At 42.3% G+C, this 22,248-nt stretch overlaps 2 protein-coding genes across 4 annotated transcripts in view; one reads left to right on the top strand and one right to left on the bottom strand.

Moving 5' to 3' along the window:
- nup43 (nucleoporin 43) overlaps positions 1 to 22,248 on the bottom strand; it is a 162,159-nt gene that overhangs the window by 24,701 nt on the left and 115,210 nt on the right. The window lies entirely within an intron of this gene.
- The window catches only part of shprh (SNF2 histone linker PHD RING helicase), a 70,810-nt gene that overhangs the window by 13,031 nt on the left and 35,531 nt on the right, over positions 1 to 22,248 (top strand). For all 3 annotated transcript variants that reach the window (XM_055635080.1, XM_055635079.1, XM_055635081.1), the window contains exons 7-19: positions 2,431 to 2,581; positions 3,371 to 3,476; positions 6,113 to 6,369; positions 9,103 to 9,810; positions 10,315 to 10,566; positions 11,264 to 11,342; positions 13,698 to 13,861; positions 15,219 to 15,475; positions 16,165 to 16,286; positions 18,094 to 18,182; positions 18,280 to 18,372; positions 19,602 to 19,709; positions 20,892 to 21,034. In XM_055635080.1, coding sequence (XP_055491055.1) covers positions 2,431 to 2,581; positions 3,371 to 3,476; positions 6,113 to 6,369; positions 9,103 to 9,810; positions 10,315 to 10,566; positions 11,264 to 11,342; positions 13,698 to 13,861; positions 15,219 to 15,475; positions 16,165 to 16,286; positions 18,094 to 18,182; positions 18,280 to 18,372; positions 19,602 to 19,709; positions 20,892 to 21,034 — 2,529 coding nt within the window. The remainder of the gene's footprint in view (positions 1 to 2,430; positions 2,582 to 3,370; positions 3,477 to 6,112; positions 6,370 to 9,102; positions 9,811 to 10,314; positions 10,567 to 11,263; positions 11,343 to 13,697; positions 13,862 to 15,218; positions 15,476 to 16,164; positions 16,287 to 18,093; positions 18,183 to 18,279; positions 18,373 to 19,601; positions 19,710 to 20,891; positions 21,035 to 22,248) is intronic.

Here is a 22,248-nt window from a genome sequence, read left to right as displayed (position 1 = left end):
AGGTGTACTGACTGTGTGGGCAGAACTTTGGAAGTGATTGCCCATCAGTCTAAAAAGCCGCTGTGTCTCCCTGTCCCTGGGATAGCAGGGGGCGATCAAACAGCACAATACCCCCCTCCGCCTCCAACTCCAGAGGAATCCGCTCTCCGATGGGCCGCTACGGCGACAAGTGGCAGTTTGCCCACAGCCCGAGCTGCGCCACCCCAAGAACACCTTGCACACCATCCGCTTCTGCCCCTACGTGTTCCTCTGGAGTTGAAGCGGGGCTGGGCTGGAGTTGCTGCTGGCTGTGGGTCTCTGGGATCTCTGTGCTTGCAGTGAGCCTGGGGGTCGCTGTCCCGTTGGTCCTGACGTCTCCGGCCACCCCCCTGGACTGGACCTGAGACTGCGAACTGTACCACCCTTGCCCCCTCCCTCTGCAACTGCAAACAACCCCACTCTCCTGCAAGGGCGGTACAGTTCCCGGAGGATAGCAGGTGGCCGGAGACGTCAGGACCAACAGGAACCCGCTCCCCGATGGGCCCCTATGACGCCCCGAGCTGCGCCCCATCATCCGCAACCCATGTTCCTCTGTAGTTGGAGCGGGGCTGGGCTGGGCTGCTGTTGGCTGTGGGTCTCTGGGTTCTCCGTGCTTGCGGTGGGCCTGGTGGTCGACGTCCAATTGGTCCTGACGTCTCCGGTGACTGCACTGACCTGCTGCCATCGCGACGTGAAGACAGTACAAAGCCCCCACGCCGGTGCAATGAGCGGGGAGCTGGAGAGGGGAGGGAAGGGGTCACACACATGGCCGGGGAGCAGAGGGTGTAGGTGGGGTGAAACTGAAGGGAGCGACAATCTGCTGCTGCCTACACTGTGTATCGTGTCTACCGTGGGAACTTTTTAACTTAGCGGGCAGGTAGCAGCATATTGTCAATTATTAACCCTCCCGCGCAATATACCCTCACCTTCTCTTTTATGGATGGGGATTTAGTTCCCCTTTCTTCCAGGACCGACCGGAGGTTCCGCTGTCACCTCTGTGGGCCGCCCTCGGTGAACGTCCTGTCTCCCTGTCCCTGGAATAGTAGGGGGCGATCAAACAGCACAATACCCCCCTCCCCCTCCAACTCCAGAGGAATCCGCTCCCCGATGGGCCGCTATGGTGACAAGTGGCAATTCGCCCACAGCCCGAGCTGCGCCAACCCAAGAACAAGACGTTATTCTTGCACACCATCAGCTTCTGCCCATACGGGGAGCGTGTTCTTCTGGAGTTGGAACGGGGCTGGGCTGGAGTTGCTGATCTGGGATCTCCGTGCTTGCAGTGGGCCTGGGGGTCGGTGTTCCGTTGGTCCTGACGTCTCCGGTGACTGGCACTGACCTGCTAGCATCGCGACGTGAAGACAGTACAAAGCCCCCGCGCCGGTGCAATGAGCGGGGAGCTGGAGAGGGGAGGGAAGGGGTTACACACATGGCCGGGAAGCAGAGGGGTGTAGGTGGGGTGAAACTGAAGGGAGCGACAATCTACTGCTGCCTGCACGCTGTTAAAAAGTTCCACGCAAGACTCACGATACACTGTGTATCGTGAGTCTACCGTGGGAACTTTTTAACTCAGGTAGCAACATATTGTCAATTATTAACCCTCCCGCGCAATATACCCTCATCTTCTCTTTTATGAATGGGGATTTAGTTCCCCTTTCTTCGAGGACCGACCGGAGGTTCCGCTGTCACCTCTGCGGGCCGCCCTCGGTGAACGTTTTCAAGGACCTTTCTTCAAGGACCGAAAAAATGTCGCTATTCGGAGGTTTTCGTTATTTGGATCGTCGGATAAAAGGTTGTGCACCTGTATATAGATGTTGCTCATCTTACTGAATTTCCTTTTGTTGGGAATCTTGTCCTTTTGGATCCCAATTAATCTCAGATAGTCCAGCTAAGGTGAATCAACCGTGATGTTCCATCCAAGTCAGAGTCTAATTATTATTATTGTAACCTAAAACAGAAGAGGCAGTTTTATCCAAAGGCAGTTTCCAAGCCAAATAAATCTCAGATAATTTCCACTTGATCTCTGACTATGTGTGTTTATTCAAAATAGAACATAGGTTAGATATATAAGAAACTGATCCAGATAACAGACATAGGACAATACCTTCTTTATTACATGATATAGTTCTTCTGACTATAGTGAACAACCTTGGACAGTGGCGGACTGGGTCTAAAAATATTGGTTGCCAGGAGACAAAGGGGGCCCACTTCATCAGGGGCCCACTTGATATAGGGGACCCACTTCATCAGGGGCCCACTTGATATAGGGGACCCACTTCATCAGGGGCCCACTTGCCATCGGGCAAAGCTGACACCCTGGCCAGTCCGCCACTGACCTTGGACTATTATTAACTTTATGATCAAAGAAATGCTGTATTTCTCACATGCTACTTTTTTACTCTAAAATATTTTTAGCATCATCCGTGACTGCCCTCTATCAAGTACTGAATGGCCTGGTGGAATCCTGGCAGACGAGATGGGTCTGGGCAAAACAGTGGAGATGCTGGCACTAATATTGACACATAGGTGTAAAGATGTCAAGCAGGCCACACTATCATTCCCAGAGGTACAGTCCATCATTTAATCTTCCTAGCATTGTTAGGTTTGATAATCCTGGAGCCTGCAGTCATTAAAGATTAGTCTCCCCCCAATTGCAATAAACACATTTCCAGGTTTGATCAGTGTTGGGAGTACTACCAGACATTAACCTATTTACTATAGTTGTGCTCAAAGGCAAACATGATTTGTAAAGTTCTATAAAAAACATTGGGATCTGAAAAAGTTTAATAATCTCGAACAATGTCTGAATTCTAGTGCATCCTAAATTGATAATTTGGATAATGGAATGAAGGGTCCCTTTGCGTCAGATTTCAGTTATGATTTCTCAGATATGGAATTTCCTCAGCACATCTTGCACAAAAGGTAAATGAGCAATTTGCCTGATGTGTCAGCTGCTTGGTATTTGCCAATTCATATTATAGCAATCTGGCAGTCATGTTGTCATGCTGGTAGATTAGTGGCTGTGCTCACCACATTCAGGAGTATCAGCAGATTCACCATGTTCCGAATGACCTGACATCCAAATTCCCCTACATATTTTTAAAGCATTTTTTATGCTTGCAATAATATTAATAACATGTTTCAAACTATGGCATTCGTTAATGACAGGATTCATTACATATCCCATTAGTTTAATTATGGGTCATGTTGTGAATATTCAATGAAATGAAAGAAATATAACAAAATGTATGTAAAACAATACAATATGGATAGCTATAAAAAGATGACAGATGATTAAGATTGGAAATAAATTATTGCAGTCGATGCTTCACTGATCGTGTTCCTATATTACTAGGGAAAATCGACAAACTACTACATCCCACCTTCAGTGCCAACCGCCTCTTGCAGAACAAGTGCGAAGAAAAATCAAATCAAATCCAAGGAAAAGGTGACCTATCCCAGTAAGTACAACCTTTGATATCATGTAGCAGATTGATAATGAAAGCCTGTGGTGGGATGCCTACTCATTGACTAAATCAGACATGAGAGGCACAATATGCATTATCTGTTGCCAGTTTATTGTAATGGACAGAACATTTGAAACAGTACTGGTGGAGTTTACCATGCCTAAAGAGTCGTGGAATCCTTTTAGCATAGAAATAGGCCCTTTGGCACAACTCGTACATGCCCACTAAGATGCCCCATCTAGGCCAGTCTCATTCGTCCGTGCTTGGTCCATATCCCTCCAAACGTTTCCTATCCAGGTATCTGTCCAAAGGTCTTTTAAAAGCTGATATAGTACCTGCCTCAACTACCTCCTTTGGCAAAACCACTTCTTCTGCTTCTTACTAGCAAATATTTCCTCTGTTTTGGGGCTAGACTATTGGCTATCTTTAACATAACTGGCATTCAGGTATAATGAAGATTTTGTGGAATGCCTTGCCTCTATCTGAGATTTCCTCCAACCATTGAAACTGACCTGAAGCCCTCTTCATTCACAATTGGGACCTAACCTGATTGGATTCTTTCTCTAAATAAGAACAAAACAGTGAAAGTGGTTGCCCTTAATGTCAAGGCAGTGTATGGTAGGATATAAAAGAACTGGGGTTAGATTGGCCAGTCAATATCAAGGAGAAAAGGCAGAACTAGGTAAAGTTATACCTAGCACAAGAGAAAATACTTGTGATTTTTGTAGTTCATAAGTGATAGGAGCAGAATTAGGCCATTCGACCCATTAAATCTACTCCGCCATTCAATCATGGCTGATCAATCTCTTCCTCCGAATCCCATTCTCCTGCATTCTCCCCACAATCCCTGAAACCTGTACTAATCAAGAATCTATCTATCTCTGCATTAAAAATATCCATTGACTTAGTCTTCACAGCCTTCTGTGGCAAAGAATTCCACAGATTCACCATCCCAGGACTTGATGCAGAGGTTTGTGAAGATTGTATCCTGGTATCAACTAATTTCATCTGCTCTTAATTGACTTTACATCCATGATTGTAGACACAAGGAAATGCAGATGCTGGCTTACAAAAATAACATGCAAGTCCCCGTGGCAATCTGTTGAACTTGAAGAAATTCAAAGGAGATGCTTTTGAGGATGAGGACAAGTTTTGCCAGGCTGATGTGTGTGAGTAGAGGGAACAGAGACCTAATCAGTTTCCTTCTACAAACACTATCTAACGCCTGGCAGACCTTTCTCCTTTAATGATCTTAACCTCCATTTTTTCAAAACTTTATAGGATCTCAAAACATCTGAATCCCATCTCTCTATGGACTTAGACATAGTTTCAGGATTCTAAACTCCTGATGTTTCTTGGTGTTATGACTCCAGAATGCAGGTACTTCAGAGCCGCGTAACACAAGTCAAAAAACCAGGTTCAAGTTCAAAAATCTTTTAATTTCAATGGAACGCAAAACCTAAATATGATTTAAACAACCCAGTCAGGTATATGGATGGACTAACAAACAATTAAACAGTGCTCCAGCCAGCCACGTAATGGACCGTCGAACCAGAGACTCTAAAACCTGCCTAAAGAGATATAACCCTGAAACAAAATACACAAAAACACTAAGGTCAGCCCTTATCCGTCCCAATTCAATATTTGTTAACAAGGAATGGTGAAAGTACACAAAGTTCTATGCCATGTGGCCAAGCCTTCTGCAGCTCACACCAGCAGACTGCTCACAAGTCAGGGTCGACGAAGAAGAGAGAGAATCCTGGGAAACTGGTATTTAAGCTTCAGATGAGTCACCCGTCACCTGATGCAGCTTGGCCAATTGGGTACAGGAGCCTTTAACCCCTTGATTCCAGACTCACAGCCACGAGGCCTGTACTTGGGAGAGAAAGAGAGAAAGGTAAGTACATAGCATTCACCAGGGGGGGAGCGCCTAACACTTGGTTTCCTATATTTAAGAAGGAACTGCAGATGCTGGAGAATCGAAGGTACACAAAAAAGCTGGAGAAACTCAGCATGTGCAGCAGCATCTATGGAGCGAAGGAAATAGGCAACGTTTCGGGCCGAAACCCTTCTTCAGACGGGTGAAGAAGGGTTTCGGCCCGAAACGTTGCCTATTTCCTTCACTCCATAGATGCTGCTGCACCCGCTGAGTTTCTCCAGCTTTTTTGTGTACACTTGGTTTCCTATGTCAGCTTCTACCTCTTTCAGCCTAACATTCTGACCAGTGGTTCTGTGGCAGTTACCTAAACACTCTGAAATTATGGCTTTTTCCAAGTTGTGTTGGAAAGAACCATTGAAATCAAACAACAACTTGTGTTAACGTTACAAAGTTTGGTGCCTCACAGAATTAATGTCAAACAAATATTTGGCAGTAAGACGGATATGGAAATGTAGGGGCTAATGTCTAAAAGCTTTATCAGAGATGACATTAAGGGTGTCTTGATGAAGAAAGTGGTGAGATTATAGGGGGCATTTGGACAGAAATTTCAAGTGGTTGAGATGAGAGGAAGGATGAGGTCATGGAGGGATAAGAAACCAATGAAGATAAAACTGGGAACAATTGAAAGATTGCCTCGAAAGCTGAATTAATGGTTGTATAATTGATCACAATTGTTTTATTTTATATACAGGTCTTCGTGTGATGCTAATTACTGCTATAAAGGAAGTGAATGTACGGAAGTCAACCTCAGTCAGTGCAATTTATAAATACATCACCGCTACCTACAAGTATGACATTCAGCGGAATCGTCATCTCATCAAGAAAACCTTAGCCAAACTTATTGCAGAGCAATTGATCAAACAGGTCAAAGGTCATGGCTTAGCTGGTTCCTTTATTATTGGAAAGAATTACAAGGAACAAATAAAAAGAAAGGGAATGGAAAAGCAGGTATTAACTGTTCTGTCTTGCTGAAATTATAATTTTTTCAAGTCCTGTTTACTTCCACAGTAATTTCTTCTATCAAAGTATTCACTTGTAAGGGAAGTTACTGTTCATTTATTACAGTTGATCTTTTTACCATGGAACTCGGGAATAGTAATTTTCCTTCAAGATTGCGCTAGTTATTCTGTGTGAGCTTTCAAATGTCAGTAAAGTAGAAGAGCGCGCCCTCAGGTTGATATTAAAATTTTCTTTGCATTTCGAAATCAAAAGAAGCAGTATGGAATTTTACATTAAATGAATATCAGTAGTGTGTGGTATGATCCTCAAAGAGAAATAATAGTTTGCTCAAAGGGAAGCGCAGATAACTCATGGTCCAGTTGGCATTTGGTGGTGCCAGAGAAACCAGCCCCAACAAGGTAGAGGTCAGTTCACTTAAAACAAAAACAGCATCTCCTTTGTCAGAATGACGATGTTGGTGTTTTCATTACAGAATGGAGTATATCCGAGGACATTGCGGGAAACTAGAGAGGAAATTGCGGGAGCCCTGGTTGAAATTTATGAGTCGTTGTTAAATACAGGAGAAGTGCCAGAGGATTGGAGGGTGGCAAATTTTGTGCCTCTTTTCAAGAAAGACTGCAGGGAAAATGCTGGGAACTATAGGCCGGTGAGCTTAACATCTGTAGTTGGTAAGTTGGAGAGTATTCTGAGGGATAGGATATACAGGCATTTGGATGGACAAGGGTTGATCAGGGCCAGTCAGTATGGTTTTGCACGTGGGATGTCGTGTCTCACAAATCTGATTGATTTTTTGAAGATATGAGCAAAAAGGTTGATAAAGGCAGAGCTGTAGATGTTGTATACGTGGACGTTAGTAAGGCGTTCAACAAGCTGCTGCATGGTAGGCTGCTCTGGAAGGTTAGATCTCATGGGATCCAAGGAGAGATGGCTGAATGGGTAGCAAATTGGCTCCATAGAAGGAAGCAGAGGGTGAAGGTGGAAGGTTGCTTCTCAGACTGAATGCCTGTGACTAGTGATGTGCCATAGGATTCGGTGCTGGGCCCATTATTGTTTGTCATCTACATCAATGATTTAGATGAGAACATACAGGGCAAGATTAGCAAGTTTGCTGATGATACAAAAGTTAGTGGTTTTGAAGACAGTGAAGATGGTTGTGAACTATTGCAGCAGGAGCTGGATCGATTGGCCAGGTGGGCAGAGGAATGGTTGATGGAATTTATTACAGAGATGTTTGAGGTGTTGCATTTTGGGACGTCCAACAAGGGCATGACCTACACAGTAAATGGTAGGCCTCTGGGTAGTGTTGTAGAGCCGAGGGATCTAGGAGTACAAGTGCATGGTTCCATAAAGGTCGAGTCGCAGGTAGATAAGGGTCAAAAAGGCTTTTGTCACTTTAGCCTTCATCAGTCAGAGTATTGAGTATAGAAGTTGGGAGGTCATGTTGAGTTGTATAAGACGTTGGTGAGACTGCATTTAGAATATTGTGTTCAGTTCTGGGCACCATGTTACAGGAAAAATATTGTCAAGCTTGAAAGAGTTCCAGAAAAGATTTAGGAGGATGTTCCCAGGACTAGAGGGTGTGAGTTATGGGGAGAGGTTGAATAGGCTGGGTCTCTATTCCATGGCGTGTAGGAGGATGAGGGGAGATCTTATAGAAGTATACAATGAGAGGAATAGATTGGGTAGATGCACAGTCTTTTACCCTGAGTACGGGAATCGAGGACCAGAGGACATAGATTCAAGGTGAAGGGGAAAAGATTTAATAGGAATCAGAGGGGTAACTTTTTCACACAGAGAGTGGTGGGTGTATGGAACAAGCTGCCAGAAGAGGTAGTTGAGGCAGGGACTATCCCATTGTTTAAAAAACAGTTGGATAGGTACATGGATAGGACAGGTTTGGAGGGTTATGGACTAATCGCAGGCAAGTGGGATTAGGGTAGGTGGGACACTGACACTGACGCTGGGACACCCTATGACTTAACATCTGTAGTGACTAATGGAGTATTGGAAGTTCAAAGGATTTAAATGACAGTTTAATACATAGGATAATTGAGATATTTGATGTCACATTGCCAGTATGCAATGCAAAGATAAAGTGAGACTGAGGCCATAGGGAAAGGTCCACGTGGTGCAGGTATTTTAAATATATATTTATTATGTTGGTAATGCTGCCCTTTACTATCCATCTATAATCGTCCTTGAACTGAGGACCAGTTAAGAGTCAAGTGCATGATCAAGTCTGAAGTCACATATAGGTCAAACTGGCGAAGGTGACTGATTTTCCTATGTGAAGAGTATGAGTGAACTAGGTGGGTTTTTAAGAGTATCCAGCATTAATGATAGTAGCCTTTTATTACATATGTATTTAATAACTGTTATGGCTTCAAGCTTTTGTCTCAGGATGAGGGGGCATAAAATCACAGAATTACAGTAAGGGATTTAAAAAATATCTTTAAACAGGATGTTATAAGGCTATAGTATTCATTTCCATAATCAGTGGTTGATGCAGAAACAATATAAAGACTGAGGATTATATTGGATAAATATGTTGAGGAATAGAAGAGAGGAATGGGAATAGAATAGATAAACGTGATGAGGATTTCTTTTGCAAGAAGTTTAATTGTGAAAAAACACGGTTTCAGCAAGATGTTCTAACTTCTATATATGAAACATGTTGATTGTGCACTATTTTAACAATACCATATTATTTTTGCTTACAAGGTCAGCCTTGGGAAAAACACCATGTCTATTGTCCTAAATATCGGCCAGGAGATAAAAACAGAAGAAGCAGATCCCATTTTGAATACTGCAGACACTGGCAAACCACCAGAAAATGATTCACTTGAGTGCCTCTTGGAAAATGAAAATAATAATTGTAACGAAACTGAGCCATGTAAGAATGCAGTACAACCACCAGAACTATCACAGGAATCCGATCCAAAACAGGAGGAAATTCACCGCAGAGGGTTAGAATTTCTGTCACCTGGACAAGAGATTGTAGAAAATAAAGAGATTGGTGAAATAAGAAAAAGTTGCCTTACCTCGCTAACGTTGCCTGTGAATGATAACAGTCTCCCAAATGTCCCCAAGGGAGATTTTCAAGAAGACAGGAGCACAATGCATTCGGCTAAAATGACTTCTCCCTACAGCAAGTCAAAGTGTCATTTTGAGTGCATATGTGGTGAAAGCGGACTGACTGATGATAAAGCACGCGTGCAGTGCTTGAAGTGCGATTTGTGGCAGCATGCCACTTGTGTTAATTACAAGGAAGATGACTTAAAGATCAGGCCATTCTACTGCCCTCACTGCCTGGTCACTATGACACCTGTGTCCACATCTGCAACCCTCATTATCTCCCCTAGTTCCATCTGCCACCAATGGGTGGATGAAATCAACAGACATGTGAGATCATCTTCCATTTCCATACTGGTAAGGAAAACTACAGAAAGATGGAACTCAAGATTGTGCAAATTTCTAAAACATAGTTTGCATAAACATTTATCACTTCTTTGTTCTTTTTTGCACATTCCCAGCACCAGCCCCTTCTGTTGTGGATCTGTTACCACACCTAAATGACTAGAGAGAATGAATGTGCTTGCTGTGGAACCAATTTCCAAAGATAAACACAAAATGCTGGAGTAACTCAGCAGGTCAGGTAGCATCTCTGGATTAAATGGATAGGTGATGTTTCAGCTCGGGACCTTTCTTCAGATCAGAACCAATTGCCAGATTGGTGTAGGTGAAAGAAAATGGGCATCCAAAACCTATGGCTTAAACTGACGAAAGGAATAGGAAATGTTGCTTGTCCATTCCCTGCACTAATGTTGCAGCTGCTGAGTTCTTCCAGCATTTTGTGCCTTGCTCAAGATCCATCATCTGCAGTTCCTTGTATCTTCATTAACAAATCCATTTTCCATCATTCGTCCTCCACAGGTGTACCAAGGTGTGAAGAAACACGGTTTTATACAACCTCATGCACTAGCAGGGTATGAGATAGTCATCACGACATATGATGTACTTCGAACAGAGCTGAATTACGTTGACATACCTCATAGTAACAGTGACGATGGACGTCGATTACGCAAGGAGAAGCGCTACATGGCCATTCCAAGTCCGCTGGTTGCAGTGGAGTGGTGGAGGATCTGTCTAGACGAGGCTCAAATGGTTGAATGTGCCACAGCAAAGGTAAGGCTACAGAATGCAAACTATCTATTGGCAAGAATTACATCCAAAATATATTGTAGACAGAAATGCTGAAGGAACTCAGCGGGTGAGGCAGCATCTATGGAGCGAAGGGATAGGCACCATTTTGTGTCGAGACCCTTCTACAAAATATATAATGTCACTGTTTGCCATTGCATTCCTGAAGAAGATATTGGTGTTTTGTACACCTTCTGTATTACTAGTTTTAAGAATGTGGGAATAGTTACGAAGATCAAAGTAGATCTTTATGTGATTGGATCTGTCGTGATTTTGTCGAAGGACAGTTTGATCTATCCCTGATTACATTTCTTATATTCTAAAGTCCCTTTTTCTTGAATGTAAGGAATTTTTTTAGTGTGAAGTTTTTGAAATGAACGAACCCTGATACAGTGTAGGAAGGAACTGCAGATGCTGGTTGACACTGAAGATAGACACAAAATGCTGGAGTAACTCAGTAGGATGGGCAGCATCTCTGGATAGAAGGAACGGGTGACATTCAGAGTCTGAAGAAGGGTCTCGACGTGAACTGTCACCCATTTCTTCAATCCAGAGATGTTGCCTGTCCCGCTGAGTTACTCCAGCATTTTGTGTCTGAACTCAGCTACAGTATCTCCCGTTTTGGAAATGAAGATTTGTCATACTCAGTTCCTTTTTCTGCCTTTGTTTATCTTCCTTGCAGGCTGCAGAAATGTGTCTGCGACTAAGTGCCGTCAATCGTTGGTGTATCACAGGAACACCTGTCCAAAGAGGCTTAGAAGGTATAGTTTTTTGTGATAGTTCTTTCCTATTTATTTTATTAAATTGAATTATATTGGAGATAAAAGGTTGTATTTTGCAAATGGTTACTTTTTACACAAAAAGAGAACGAGTGGTTATTGTTGATCATATATGCAGAACCCAGTTAATTAAATGTTTACGAGAATGGCATGCTTATAATTAGGTATTTGTGGAAATTAAAATGATATATAGAAACATAGAACATAGAAATTAGGTGCAGGAGTAGGCCATTCGGCCCTTCGAGCCTGCACCGCCATTCAATATGATCATGGCTGATCATCCAACTCAGTATCCCGTACCTGCCTTCTCTCCATACCCCCTGGTCCCCTTAGCCACAAGGGCCACATCTAACTCCCTCTTAAATATAGCCAATGAACTGGCCTCAACTACCCTCTGTGGCAGAGAGTTCCAGAGATTCACCACTCTCTGTGTGAAAAAAGTTCTTCTCATCTCGTAATCATAAACAAGTGATGAAATCAGGGTTATGAAAGGTTTTGTCGTGCAAAGGGTTAGGAGACTGAAGAATTTATTCTCAACAGGACTTAGTCATGAGGTAAATTTGATAAAAGATCATTCTTGATAAGTAATTATCATCAACATTTATTGGAAGCTGTAAGATGACTTTAGCCGATGACTAAAGTGACTGATGTGGGAGGCTCTATAAGTGTCCCAGGTGATCCCGTTCTGAAGTTTGTGCTCGAGTTCAACAAATAAAGATTGTTTGTGTGAAGATCTGAATCTCACCAAGAATGCAGCACAGCCGCTGAGAGACTCCCTTGTCACTGGTACAAAGGAGGCAGCATACCATCCTGGAATCATAACCGCGGCCACAGAAATGCATATCTCGCCTCGCCACTGACCATTGGATCTCCTTTCCACCCACAACCCATATTGCTATCATTTAATCTCTACCTTCAAAGTTACCTAGCATAAATGCACTTTTCTCATTTCTCATCAAATCCTATCCTTTCCATTCCAGGGTCTTCCCAACAGTGTTGGACTGACATTTTCTGTCAGTTAAGCACATTCTATCAGAATGTACAAGGCATTATTAGCAATTTTGCAGATGTCACAAAAGTGGGTGGCATCATAGATGGTAAAGATGATTATCAAAAATTACTAGGATTTGATCTACCTCTGCCACAGAAGGTAGTTGAGGCCAGTTCATTGGCTATATTTAAGAGTTAGATGTGACCCTTGTGGCTAAAGGGATCAGGGGGTATGGAGAAAATGCAGGTACAGGATACTGAGTTGGATGATCAGCCATGGTCATATTGAATGGCGGTGCAGGCTCGAAGGGCCGAATGGCCTACTCCTGCACCTATTTTCTATGTTTCTATGGGCAGGTGGGTTAAGGAATGGCTAATGAAGCTTAATACAGATGAGTGTGAGGTGCTGCATTTTGGGAAGTCACACCAGGGCTGGAGCTTCATAGTGAATGGTAGGGCTCTGTGGAGTGTTGTTGAGCAGAGAGATCTAGGAGTGTAGGTACATAGTTCCTTGAATGGAGCATCACAGGTATATAGGGTGGTTATTAGCCTTCATCAGACAGAGTATTGAGTATAGAAGTTGTTACAGTTGTCCAAGGCATTGGTGAGGCTACAGCCACATTTGAAGTATTTTGTTCAGTTTTGGTCATGTTAAAGGAAAAACGTTAAAACTGGAAAAGGGCACAGAGAAGATTTACAAGGATTTTGCCAGGACTCGAGAGCTTGAGCTATAGGGAGAGGTTGGGCTGGCTATGACTTTATTCCTTAGAGAGCAGGAGGATGAGGGGTGATCTTATGGAGGTGTACAGAATTGTGAGGGGAATAGATAGGGTATATGCACAGTCCTTTACTCGTAGGGGAATGAAGAACCAGAGGACATGGGTATAAGGTGAGAGGGGAAAGATTTAATAGGAACCTGAGGGACAACTTTTTTGACACAAAGGATGGTGGGTATATGGAACAAGCTGCCAGAGGAGGTACTTGAGGCAGGTATTATCACAACTTTTACAAGACAATTGGACAGGCACATGGATAAGATAGGCTAAGAAGGATATGGGCCAAATGCAGGCAGGAGGGACCAGTGTAGTTTGGGCATGTTGGTTGGTATGGGGAAGTTGGGCCAAAGGGCCTGCTTCCACATTGTACGACTCTATAACTCCTTAGGTACTTCAATGATTGTTTGTGTGTTACTTTGGAAATGTTCCTTTGCTTATCTTTAAATCAATTACTATTTATTTTGGCATATGCGGTGGTGAATTAAGGTAGTGTGTAAATTGACTTTTGTTCACTTTCTGTCTTACAGAACATATTTTGACTTGGCTGATGTATTTCTTTCTCTTTCCTTAGACTTGTATGGATTAATACTGTTTCTAGGTGCCGACCCATATTGGGTTAAACACTGGTGGGACCAACTCTTATACCAACCTTACTGCAGAAAGAATCCAATTCCAATCTACACACTCATAGCAAAAATCATGTGGAGAACAGCAAAAAAAGATGTTCTTGATCAGGTATATCTATCCATGTGGATGTGAGCAAGAAATATATTAAGTTGGGGGTGAGGGAACACTTTTGAGAGGATTCACATCATCAATTTTGCAGGCTGTAAGCTGTTTAGCCCTCTGACCCAATGTAAAAATGCAGGTCACCACCACTGCCTGGTGCTCTCCATGTAGAGCATGCCCTTTGGTAACGACAGGAATTGTTGTTGTGCAGGCCTTTTCCTTCAACATGTGGTGCCCTTATATATGCCTCTTTTGGTTATCCAACAGGATGACCTATGCAATGGTCTCCTTCAGTTTCAGGACAGACATATTTTCAAGTTTCCATGAAACTCTCCAATGTTTAGCTTTATTCTGCCTGATCTAATACTTGTCACTAGAAATAGTTGCAGTTCATATACTAATGTATATAGTGCCAGGTCTCAATGCACTTATTTTTAATAATCCTGTTGTTTTCAATGCATGTTTATTGCTGCAAAAAAATGCAACAGTTGTTCCTTAAAGGGCTTTAAGTAGCCCTTAACAGGTTTAATCGTGCACTAGCTTACCTATACCAGGAGCATCAGTAATTCAATAGTAAATGTGTATTTTCAAAGCCCTTATTTTTGCTTCCTCTCTATCCTCCAAGTTTGAAATATCCTTCAGCTTTACAACCCTTGTATGTCTCTTCACTCCTCTTTTTCAGTCCTCGTGTATCCAAGCCCATTTCCCCACCTTTAAGGTTGTATTTCCATTCATCTCAGTCTGAAATTCAGCAATTCCTTCTCAAAATTAGGTGCAGGAGTTTTCGGCTCTTCGAGCCTCACCGCCTTGTATTAGAATCTATCTTTGTCCGTAAGTGTTTTCTTGCCATTAGTGATCCCCTTAGCCACAAGGGCCACATCTAACTCCCTCTTAAATTTTGCCAATTGGTGCCAAAATTTTCCAGAGATTCACCACCCTCATCTTCCATCTGGAAGCCCTTATTGAAGACACTTCCCTAACATCGGGAACAATATTCCTGCATCTAGCCTGTCCTACCCCTTCAGAATTTTGAAAGTTTCTATAAGATCCCCTCTCAATCTTCTAAATTCTTATAAACCAAGTTATCCAGTTCTTTCTTCATAAGAAACATCCCAGGAATTATGGGACCGTCTCTGTGCAGGCAATAAAGTCAGATTTGAAGACCAAAACTGTACGCATAACTCCAGGTTTCCTGACCTATTTTGCCTACCATTTATGAAGGAATGACACCTGCATGCTTACCTTCAAAATGTTATAGCAGGTCAATTGCAGCTACAGTTGTGTTCTTTTGATCAAACGTTAATGGATTGGTGAGCCAACTCGACACATGTTTCTTCTAATCCACGTGCTACTTTTCTTCCAGATTCAGATACCTCCTCAGACTGAGGAAGTTAATTGGCTGGAATTTTCACCAGTGGAAAGACACTTCTACCATCGACAGCATGAGATTTGCTCCCAAGATGCATTGCAGAAGCTGAGAACGATTTTTGATTGGAGCATCAAGTTGAGCCGTCTAGATAGGCGCACAGTTGGTTCCATTTTGTATCCCTTGTTGAGGTTGCGGCAGGCATGCTGTCATCCACAGGCTGTTCGAGGGGAGTTCATTCCAATTCAGAAAAGGTATATATAGAATGGCAGATAATTTAGATTACAAAAATAGTGCATTAATTGCCATAAGTTATAACACGTGGGTGGTTCAAGCAAGGAACATAGACTTAACATTTTGAGGGGAAGGCGAGGAAAAATTCTTCATCTTGAAGATTGGTTTAGATTTGCAATTCATTTCTTGCACGGGCAGTAAGCAAGCCATGAGTGGTTCAAAAGGGTAAGGGATTAGCATGATTAATTTGCAAAAACAAAAACAGAAAATGCAACAAACATTCAGCAGGTCAGGAAGCATCATTGGAAAGAGAAAGAGTCAATATTTCATGTCCTGGATGTTCCATCAGAATAATTCCAACATTTTCTGTTTTTGTTTGTGATCTCCAGAATCTGCAATGCTTGATTCTCCATAATTTGCAGGGTTTGTGAAGAAGCCAAATGAAATTGATGTTATTGCTCTACTAGAAGCTAACATGGATTCTATTGGTCACTTAACTTCATCCAGTTGCATAATATTACGTGAAAACCAAAACAGCGTTTGCTGGAATTTTGTGCTCAAATCTCTAGGATGGGATTTGAACCCATATTTTTTGATTAGTGAGCCACAGTTGACACAGCCATTTGGTATTTACTTCTGTGTTAGGAAATGCAAAGTTTGGCAATTGTTTTTTAGCTTGCCCAGATTGTTTCTGCTTCTGTGTTTACAGCACCATGACAATGGAAGAACTCTTAAAGTCTCTTCAGAGAAAATGTAGCACAGAATGCGAAGAGGCTCATCGACAGCTAGTGTGTGCTCTCAATGGGCTAGCTGGCATTCAGATTATCAGAGGTAAGTGAACAGATCTGTACTTTTTCATGCAGTTCATGATATTAAATGCATATAAAAGGTTTGTGAGAATAGTGCAGGGTAATTGTCGTCAATACTTTATTTCACATTAATGTGAAATGAATGGCTTTTGGTTAGGATTAGCACTTTATTCAAACCCACAAGAGAATCAATTCAACTTCTTGTTGATAATGATTTCTTTCATTGATACCGCTTGAGATAATCAGATGTTCTTGTCAAATATGTGGAACTGCAATGTTATCATCAGTTTTAATTATTTAGATAGATGGACTTTATGTTATGGTAAGCAGGTATTTTTGGTTATGAAAGAAAAATAAGAACATTCGTTCATCTAGCATCTTTTACAATCTCATCACATCATAAAGATTGGTACAGGTAGAAGAGTTCTTCTGAAATATTGTTGTTTGCAGCACCACGACCCTGCAGACAATTTGTACATCGCAAACATCATCCCATTAATGACAATGTATTTAGTGATGTAGACACAAGGACACTCTGTAGACACAGAATCGGGTTTACAGAAAAAGACACAAGGTGCTAGAGTAACTCAGCACAAAGTGCTAGAGTAACTCAGTCTAGAGAACATGGACAGGTGCCAGTTTTGGTCGGGACCCTTCAGACTGATTGTAGTGAGAGAAATCTGGAAGAGAGGTGGGTTTGGGACAAAACCTGGCAAGTGATAAGTGGATACAGGTGACGGGGGTTAATGATTGGCAACGGGTGGACAAAGGCCAGAGATTAAAAAAACAAAAAGTGTGAGATAAGGAGATATGGATAGAAGAAGTGTTAATTGCAAAACCAGAGGAAGAAATGGTAGGGCACAGGTAAGGGTGGGAATAAATAAAGGCAGATGGTGTTGTGGCGGCTGATTTCTATATCGTTCGAGAAATTAACCCCCTAGCCGCTAAAGGGATGAGCATGGTTAAGGGGAATGTCTTCCAAACGCATGCGAGTTCACCCACAGAGACCTTCAGAGTTTCTTCACAGATAAGTCTTCAAAACACACTTTTGATGAATAAATGCTTCATTGTTGATAGAAAACAGTAAGATACATCCAAATTTCTTCCGAATCGTTACTACTATCTTCATCGAACTTTAGCCTATTACTTTAAACACTAGAAAACTCCTTGTGTCTCCGTTATGCTTTGCATGATCTCCTTTACACCTCGCATGGTCGAAGGGTAAACCTTCCCCATCGTCTCTTCAAACTACACTAACTCCTAAGTTTCTGCGCAAGATATACATAGCCCAAAACACGCCCTAAAACATGTCATAAATCTCACCCACAATATTACGGGCAGTCTAAAATTTAAAGGCACATGCCATCATCAGTGACATGCAAAACAAGCCAAATGGCCACTACAGGTGTTTGTAGTTCGTTACCTAAAACTGGAGAGTTCATTGTTCATACCATTGGGTTGCAAGCTACCCGAGTGGAATATAAGGAACTGTTCCTCTAGTTTGAGTGTGTCCTCCCTCTGGCATTGGAGGATCAGAACAGAAAGGACAGCATGGGAATGGAAAATGGAAGTGGGGTTAAACTGGTTTACAACCAGGAGATCTGGTGGGCCGAGCGCATATGTTCAACAAAATGGTCACGTCCTTGCTTGGTCTTGATGCTGATCGGGATAAATAATTGATTTAATACTCCAACTGAAAGATGCAGATTTAATAGTGAAGCACTTCTTCAGAAATACAATAATTTGGTGTTCATGTCTCTGGAGAAGGAGGTAAATTTGAGTGTAACTATGCCATAATTGACACCAGATTAAATAATTTACCATTACAGGTGAGTTTGCTTCAGCAATTGAATATTACAGAGAGGTTTTGCGTTCATCTGAGGAGCATAAAGGTAAATTCCAAACAGATTCTTTACAGGTAAGTAGACCAACTTGCAAATCGGCTTACATTCACACATTGAATCATCTTAATTCAACTATTTCTCATTTTATTTACTGATCAATTTATTTTCCAGCGTCTCCATGCCACCCACAACCTTATGGAATTACTTGAGGCAAAACACCCAGGCATTCCACCAACTCTTCGCGATCACAAGCTTAAAGAAGAAGTATGTTTCCATTTTCCGTGAGGTGTCAGCCTTGGTTAACTGCGCACAGTAATTGTTCATTACTCTATAACTCTCCTCACCATTGTTACTTTGAGTATTTGACTCTGTAGCAGGAAGAGAATAATTGGCCTTGTCTTTCTCCAGCGCTACAGGCCTTGCAGTTTAGATTTAGGATTATGTATAGTTCATATTTCAAATGTGTTCGTATTGTCCCCTGTATCCAGTAATTGGAAAAGCCTCTTCCTAGTGATACTGCCTCATTGATGGTGAACATCCAAATTAGAAAATTAAAAATATCTAAAAAAAGAACTTGCATTTATATTTTCCCAACCACATCCCAGTGCTTGGAGCTGGTGGATTACTTCAGATGAGTGGACATGAATACCAATAAAGTAGATGTGGCAAAAAACAAATAGGTCTTTATATCTTGTGATTATTTTCCTTAGAGACCAGGACTGACAGTCCAGAGATGTGTGCTCAAGCACAACCATGGCAGCTGTAAAATTTGAATTTAGTTAATTAAGTAATCTGGAATTAAAAAACTAAACTCTCATCTTGGATCACAAAAATAGTTAGTTTAGTTTATTGTCACGTATACCAGGGTACAGTGAAAAGCTTTTGTGTAGGATGGAACTGCAGATGCTGGTTTAAACCGAAGATAGACACAAAATGCTGGAGTAACTCAGCGGGATAGGCATCTTCTCTGGATAGAAGGAATGCATGATGTTTTGGGTGGGGACCCTTCTTCAGACTTCAGAGTCTGAAGAAGGGTCACGACCCGAAAAGTTACCCATTCCTCCTATCCAGAAATGCTGCCTGTACTGCCGAGTTACTCCAGCATTTTGTGTCTATCTTCAGTGAAAAACCTTTGTTTGCGCGCTTTCCAGTCAGTGGAAAGACAATACATGATTACAATCGAGCCATTTGCTGGATTACTGAACTACTGGATTGCCACACAAACCCAACATTGGCCTGGTGGGGGGGGGGGACAGGAATCTGCCTGCTGGGCCTATGTGTGACTCTATTCCCATAACAACGTGGTTGCCTGATACCTGTGCTGTGAAACAGCTAAACAACTCATTCAGTTGTATCATAGCCATTACTTTAAGGCCGAAGAAGGATAGAACTGGAGAGACCATCCCAGAATCGGTCACGGTAAAAATAATTTCCAATACAATTACTTTGGTAATGTGAGTATAATAATTAATCTCCTCCCTCATCGTATACAGGCTGAGCAACTCAAGCAGCACTACATGAGCAAATCAGATTTGGAAGTCTCTACCGCTCAACAAGCTCTACAGCCAATTCAACAGAATATTCAAGAGCTGCAGCGCAAGGTAAAGTATACTACATTGAAACACCAAGGAAAAAATATCCTTAGGTACACAAAAATGCTGGAGAAACTCAGCAGGTGCAGCAGCATCTATGGAGCGAAGGAAATAGGCAACGTTTCGGGCCAAAACCCTTCTTCAGACTGAAGGGGGGTGGCGGGGAAAAGAAAGGAAAAAGGAGGAGGAGGAGCCCGAGGGCTGAGGGATGGGAGGAGACAGCCCGAGGGCTGGGGAAGGGGAGGACACAGCAAGGACTAACAAAATTGGGAGAATTCAATGTTCATGCCCACAGGATGCAGACTCCCCAAGCGGAATATGAGGCGCTGTTCCTCCAATTCCTCCTCCGTGGCCAGAGCGAGCAACACCGGAAATTGGAGGATCAGCACCTCATATTCCGCTTGGGGAGTCTGCATCCTGCGGGCATGAACATTGAATTCTCCCAATTTTGTTAGCCCTTGCTGTCTCCTCCCTTTCCCCAGCCATCGGGCTCCTCCTCCTTTTTCCTTTCTTCTCCCCGCCACCCCCCCATCAGTCTGAAGGTTTCGGCCCGAAACGTTGCCTATTTCCTTCGCTCCATGGATGCTGCTGCACCCGCTGAGTTTCTCCAGCATTTTTGTATACCTTCGATTTTCCAGCATCTGCATTTCCTTCTTAAAAAAAATATCCTGAGCCCAGCACCACTGAGGTAAGCAGATCTGCACACAAACGACATCAGCAGAGTTGCCTTGTCCAACAGTACCCGGTAAAAAAAAAAATAACGCCCAACCCCATGTAGCTGGCCTTACCTACTGAAGCTGGTAAATCTTCCTCCACCATTTTGTTGTAAGCGTATGTATGCTGCACCACTACTGACTCTGTTTTCCTAAATAATACTGTGGCTCTGCTTGCTAATGATACCCCTATGGACTGGCAGGAACGGAGTACTGAATGTGGATGATCAGCTATGATCACGGTGTTTATTGACTGGTTAAATAAAAGAAGCCTGAAATATTTGTGGAGTTACTCAGTCTGTAACCTAAATTGTTTTATTTTAAATAGGTAAATTATATTACCTCCTAGAATGTATTAATCTCCATTTAAACATCGTATTTGCTTCAGATTTATTGATTGGTATAGTATAGGAAGGAATAGTTTATCATTAACTTGCAAAACTAATATCTCGTTCATCTTTGAATTCTGCATATGTAGATTCATTCCGGAGCTCCTTGGTGGCTGGGAATCATTGACTGTGTGCAGCAGGCTTCTTTGTATGACGAATTAGTGACAAAAGTGCAAAATGAAATCTCATTCAGATATAAACCAGAAGGCAACAAACTCTCCATGGCTGAAAAGTAAGTATGTTTGCAAATGAGGTTAGCACCCTTTCTTTCATGTTTTTGCTAAAAATCGATGTGCCTCCTTGCTTTTGTTAAAACTGGTTTCCAACTTTTCAAATGTTATGTTCAAAGTTAGCATTTTCCCAAGAACATTTAACTTTGTTTTCACAATATGGTAGTTGATAACATTTTTCCAATCAGGTTGGTTGGAAACTATTGGGATTAATATAATTATTGTTACATTTTTTCATTGTTGCATATAAGGCTACTATTTTAGCAGCAGAAAAATGCCATAGATCATAAACAATCTAGATTTACTACAAAGACGCAGTGTAAAGATTTTAAAAATGATTGCAGATATTTATGGAGTGAATAGGAAAGTGTATGTTGCTTGAGGAATCATTGTTAAAGGGGCCATGAATTTCAATTTTTCAGTAAAGGTGAGGAATTTTTCTTTCTGCAGTAAACATTTGGTTCAGTGAATGGTTTGCCACTGTGTATAAACTCTGAGCGACTCCCAAGATGTCATCAGTAGCCACATCAATAAATTCTTGATTCACTAGAATTTTACTAACCAATACATCAAACCTGCTGAACTAATAGACAATAGACAATGGGTGCAGGAGTAGGCCGTTCGGCTCTTCAAGCCAGCACCACCATTCAATGTGATCATGGCTGATCATCCCCAATCAGTACCCCGTTCCTGCCTTCTCCCCATATTCCCTGACTCCACTCTCTTTAAGAGCCCTATCTAGCTCTCTCTTGAAAGTACCCAGAGAACTGGCCTCCACAGACTCACAACTCTCTGTGAGAAAATTCCCCAGACTCACAACTCTCTGTGAGAAAAATTGTTTCCTCATCTCCTTTCTAAATGGCTTACCCCTTATTCTTGAACTGTTGCCCCTGGTTCTGGCCTCCCCCAACATCGGAAACATGTTTCCTGCCTCTAGTGCGTCCAAACCCTTAATAACCTTGTATCTTATAATATTAAAACTGTGTGTGTGTGTGTGTTTCTGCCTGTCTTGTGGTTGCCAGCCTGTGGGTGTCAGCCTTTGATTCGTTGCTACGCCAACACCAGACCCACAAACGCCCAGATTTTTTCCATTTCAGTAGATATTTAACTTTTCATTCCAAGTATCCACTCCTCATTAAATTTCGTCGTGTTTATGTACACATTTTTAATAAAATCCTTCTGCCCCCCCCCCACTCACTCATTTTGTCGCCTCCTG

The sequence above is a fragment of the Leucoraja erinacea genome, chromosome 5, assembly GCF_028641065.1.
Source record: "Leucoraja erinacea ecotype New England chromosome 5, Leri_hhj_1, whole genome shotgun sequence".
Classification (NCBI taxonomy): Eukaryota; Metazoa; Chordata; class Chondrichthyes; order Rajiformes; family Rajidae; genus Leucoraja; species Leucoraja erinaceus.
The sequence above is the reverse complement of the archived record's forward strand: the minus strand, read 5'-3'. Positions and strand labels throughout refer to the sequence as shown.